Raw genomic sequence first — 5,000 nt, 5'->3', positions numbered from 1 at the left:
AAAAAAATCTGTGCTAGAAATTATGACTATAAATACCCAAAGGATATGTTTGGCGTTGGTGGTGGTAGTGGTGGTGATGGTGGGGAATAATGATGATGATGATAATGGAGGTTGATGATGATGATGATGATGATAATGGAGGTTGATGATGATGATGATGATGATGATGATGATGATGATGATGATGATGATGATGATGATGATGATAATGATGATGATGATGATGATGGTGGTGGTGGTGATCATCATATTATCATCATCACCGTCGTCGTCGTCGCAATTACCATCATTATCAATATTGCTATTCACATTTTTTATCATCACATCATTACCATTACAAATCCTATAACTATTTTCATATGTCATTATCATTATCACCACCAAATTATGACAAACAAATATTTCCGAACTATAAAATAAATCTAAACAAATTAAGACTATAGGAGTACAATGAAAAAAACAACAACAAAGGACATAAACAAGGAATCGTGAAAAAAGTGTGAACGTTTGCACGAAAACGAAATGGAAATCGAAGGAAAGAGAAATCATCAAAAGACAAATGGATAAATAAAGGATTTCTTAATGAAATAATGATGATAATAGTAATAACGATAACAATAACTATAATAATAATAACTATAATAGTAATAATAATAATAATAATAATAATAATAATAATAATGAAAATTCTTTTTATTACTATTATTACTATTATTATAAATGATAATAATAATAATAATAGTAAAAGTAATGATAATAAAAGTGACAATAATAATGAAAATAATGACGATGATGACAATAATAATGATAATAATAATAATAATAATAATAATAATAATAATAATAATAATAATAATAATAATAATAATGATAATGACAATGATAATAATAATAATAATAATAATAATAACATTAGTAATGATAACAACAATAATAATAATGTAAATAATAATAAAAAATGATTACATCAAAATAATGACAATAATAACGATACTACTAATAATGATAATAACAATAATAATAATAATAATGATGATGATGATAATAATAATAATGATAATAATAATAACAATTATAAAATTGCAACAGTAATTACGATAATGATAAAAATCATTATCATCATGATAATAATAATAATGATAATAATTATAACAATAATGATGATGTTCATTTTATTTTATTGACATATATTGTTTACATATACATGGACTAGAGAAATTGTCTATCTACGCCACGCACGGCGTAAGTAAACTGAAAATACACTGATCGCAAAATCGGCTACGGCAATAACACTGAAAGTACACTGATCTCCAAAAAGACAACGGCAGGTAATAATTCCGGCCACGCGTAAGTCAAACATGCAATTAACCCCCGTAGAGTGTTTGGTCACTCGCCGCCCGCAGCCGTACCGCACGGACCTCCGCCGGTCGTGTCACGCAGACGCACTCAGGCCCCGGAAAACTCGGGCGCGCGTGTGTAATGGGGGACTTGTAGAGGGGATACGGAAAGGATCTCCCTTGGCAACGGGGAGATAACATTTTTATAATTCGGAAGGAATTATATATAAAAAAATATATATCCTGGGAATGTTAATGATGATCTCTACCTCCCCCCTCCTTCCTCCCCATCTCCCTCTTCTCTACTTCGTCTACCTGACCTAGGTAATGTGTGATGAAGTCTGCGCGGTAAAACTGCTGTGATGTGCCCTCAAGATGTAGAGGATTTAAGTGTGATGTGTGATGTTGGTGGGATAAATATGTAAAAGACAAAGAAAATATGATGATGTGCCGTCATTGAGAACAAATACGAAGATAATAGATAATATTTGATGCTTGCAACATGGTAAAAACCTTGAGGTACATGATGAGTTTATATGTTTAGCGTATTATTGGCGATAATCATATTGCAATGAATGTTCGTTTCGCATGATGCGCTGTGGGCTATATTTCGAAAACTGTGCCATGATGTTTCTCCGGCAAACGTGTGTAAAGATTGTTCCTAAGTACTGTTGAGTGTTATTTGATTCGTCATTCCTACGTGGTACTAAGTGACCGGCCACAGAAAATCAAAAAAGAAAGACCGAGGCAAAGTCATAAGTATGAATCGTTCAAAAGACAAAATAAAGAAAAATATCTAAGACAATTTGATAGCTAAATGATTAAACCGAAGGTCTAATCCAACACGATAGCCCTTTGATGAAGTACAGGAAATGATACCCTGGGATGTCATCTACCACCGCTCGCCTTTCACAGCTGCTGACTCACTAAACTCATTGTAGCCGAAAGCGGCTGAAAAAACGCGGCATGTGGTCTGAAGCCCAGCCGTGCAAAAATGCCTGGTGCAAAAACCGAGTCCCAGGCCACCAGCCGCTCCACGAGGAGAGTTCAACAGGTGGGCTGCATTTTGCGCGTGCGCAATGCAGGTCTGCAGCCAGAGTATGCACCCGGTAAACATTCGCAGCGGCTTCGTGTATCGTGTGAATTGGGCACCGAATGATGCGTTCGCTTGTAGATTGTGTGGTAGGGAATGCACTTGATCAAAGGGGGACGGCACAGTATTGATAAAAGACTGCTGGAGCATGTGTGTGAGGTGCGGCACACGATGCGTGTGTCGGCCACGCTCGCCCTGCCAATGAGTAGGCAGCAAGCAGGTATGATTTACCTGAGAGTAGTGTCGGTGTTGAGAATCCCATCTCCAATCACCGTGTGTCGGAGGTGGAGGAGGAGGTGGTGGTGGTGGTGCGGTATGGTGTACGCCGGGATGGTGGTGGTGGTGTGGTGACACTTCAGGTGGGGGGCCATCGTCTCCCCCACTTCCCCCCACTCCAACATGTGCCCACATTTGGCCTCCACAAATAACAAAATATAATTTCCTGTCGCGTGCCTTTAATTAATTCACTTCACACACAAGACTGGCCCCTCTGGCTAAATGCCATCAAAATCAACACCATGTTGGAGTGTGGCACTGCTTGAACATGAGCGTGCGGCTCTGGTGGACTGGGCGGCACTGACACTCGCACACTGCCAGGTACTATCACAACAACACTGAGGACAGCGGGAGGGAGTGGCGGGAGGGTGGCGAGGTAGCGGGGGCGGGTCATCCACTGCCGCCTTTGTATGGCGGTGTTGGCACTAGCCGTGCGGCGGCGGTGGCAGGAGCGCTGCTGTTGCTGTAGCGGCGCGCAGGGACAGACTGGCTGGGAGGTGGCGGTGCCGCGCCGCGCTAGGCCTACTGCCTCTTACGTGCGTCCTCCGACCCGTGGGCCGCCGCGCCTCACTAACTTTTTAGCCGCGGCGGGTGAGGCTGGGGGTGACGGCGGCCCTGGCGGCAGCCCTGGCGGCGGGCACGCTCGCCCTGCCAGCATCAGGCCGCGCACCCAACCATTTTTTACCAACCCTTTTCCCTGTTTATTGGTTGGCGGCGGTGGGCGCGCCGGAGACCCAATGATAGCACGGGATATAAATAACGAGCCCGGTGCCACGGAGGGCCAGCCGAGTGCCATACTGTCATGCCCAGGCCGCCCCTTCCTACACCTTCCGCCCTTAACCCTTTGTGCTCGCGCGTTGGTGTTTGTCTCCCCCGCACTCTGCACCCTCGTCGCGCCGAGACTCCGCTGCCTCAGCGGACCAGAAAAGTGTGAAGATAAAAGCCGCTCTTCTCTTAACACAGAGCCGCATCCTTTGCCTTGGCCGTCCCTCTCTCCTGCACCCTTGACCCAAACGCATCATGCATTCCGTAGTCACATTTCAATCCCCTATGAATTAAATCCTTCGCTCAATCCTTCGATCACGCGCTTTCCATACTTATTCTCTGATGCAACCTCCTTCCCTCTCCCCTCCTAACTCGACACACGCCCTTGGTTCACAATTTTTATACCTTCACGTCCCCTACATCCTGCCACCCATCCCCACCGTTGCCGCCCCTGCAGCCTAGGCCTAAGCCCAATAATTCACATTACCGGAAGGGGTGCGTGTAAGACATAAAAAATTTCAACCTGCATCTTGCGCTCCCAGACCTAAATCCTCGCCGCCTTCATTCACCCTGCAGACCTACCCTGCGTCATTCGCTCATCACCATTATCATATTCATGCGCTACGGTTAATTACCGAAGGACATTCTATTTCCCTTTTTCCACACCCTTCCCATATGCACCTCTCCTTAGCCTACCCTCCGTCCTTTTCTACATGCTTGCCCCGCCCACGTCTTAACCCCGCCCACGCTCCCTTCGTTGCCCCTCCCCCTTCCCTTTGTTGCCCAGCACCCTTTGGCCGACTGCCAGTACCCTGGTATTCTTATGTACAAACACCCTTTGACCCTAGACACATCCAAGTGTTTATAAGGTTCCATTCAGAAAATCTTCAACTGGCCCGTTCCATCCAAAGACTCATTTCAAATATTCTTTAAAAAATCTAAATGATATTTTCACTTGCAACATCAAAATACAATGGTAATTCATCTTTGTAAGTCATCATGCCTCCTTATTTTCCGAAACCTTAAACAGAAGTAAGGTGACTTTACCTTTCTACACTCATTACTCTCTCTATTATACCATGCATTCTTATTCAACGTTTTGTCCCTTCCCTTTACTCTTAATTCAATACCTTATTTGTTTATGATGCCTGTCACGTTTTCCTTTCTTTCGTTGTCTATCATTCGTATGTCGTGGTTTGTTTATCTGCCCATTTTTTTCTCCCTCTCTTTCAGCTTTCACTCTCGGTCTTTCTTTTTCCTGTCTTTCTCTACACACATTTCTCTCTCTCTCTCTCTCTCTCTCTCTCTCTCTCTCTCTCTCTCTATATATATATATATATATATATATATATATATATATATATATATATATATATATATACATATATCATCATTCTCTCTCTCTCCGCCTCTCCCTCTCTCTCTCTCTCCGCCTCTCCCTCTCTCTCTCTCCGCCTCCCTTTCTCTCTCTCTCTCTTCCCCTCTCTCTCTCTCTCTCTCTCTCTCTCTCTCTCTCTCTCTCTCTCTCT

The 5,000-nt window shown here is 43.1% G+C and overlaps 1 protein-coding gene across 4 annotated transcripts in view; it reads right to left on the bottom strand.

The window, feature by feature from the left end:
• Positions 1–5,000, bottom strand: part of LOC113821596 (zinc finger protein rotund) — a 656,570-nt gene that overhangs the window by 563,886 nt on the left and 87,684 nt on the right. Inside the window, exon 1 of one of the 4 annotated variants that reach the window (XM_070140816.1) lies at positions 2,662–3,458. The exons of the other annotated variants lie outside the window; for them this stretch is intronic. Coding sequence (XP_069996917.1) covers positions 2,662–2,841 — 180 coding nt within the window. The 5' untranslated portion in view covers positions 2,842–3,458. Of the gene's footprint in view, positions 1–2,661; positions 3,459–5,000 lie in introns of those variants that run through there. 4 annotated transcript variants of the gene reach the window in all.

This window comes from Penaeus vannamei, chromosome 27 (assembly GCF_042767895.1).
Source record: "Penaeus vannamei isolate JL-2024 chromosome 27, ASM4276789v1, whole genome shotgun sequence".
In the NCBI taxonomy this organism is placed as follows: domain Eukaryota; kingdom Metazoa; phylum Arthropoda; class Malacostraca; order Decapoda; family Penaeidae; genus Penaeus; species Penaeus vannamei.
The sequence above is the reverse complement of the archived record's forward strand: the minus strand, read 5'-3'. Positions and strand labels throughout refer to the sequence as shown.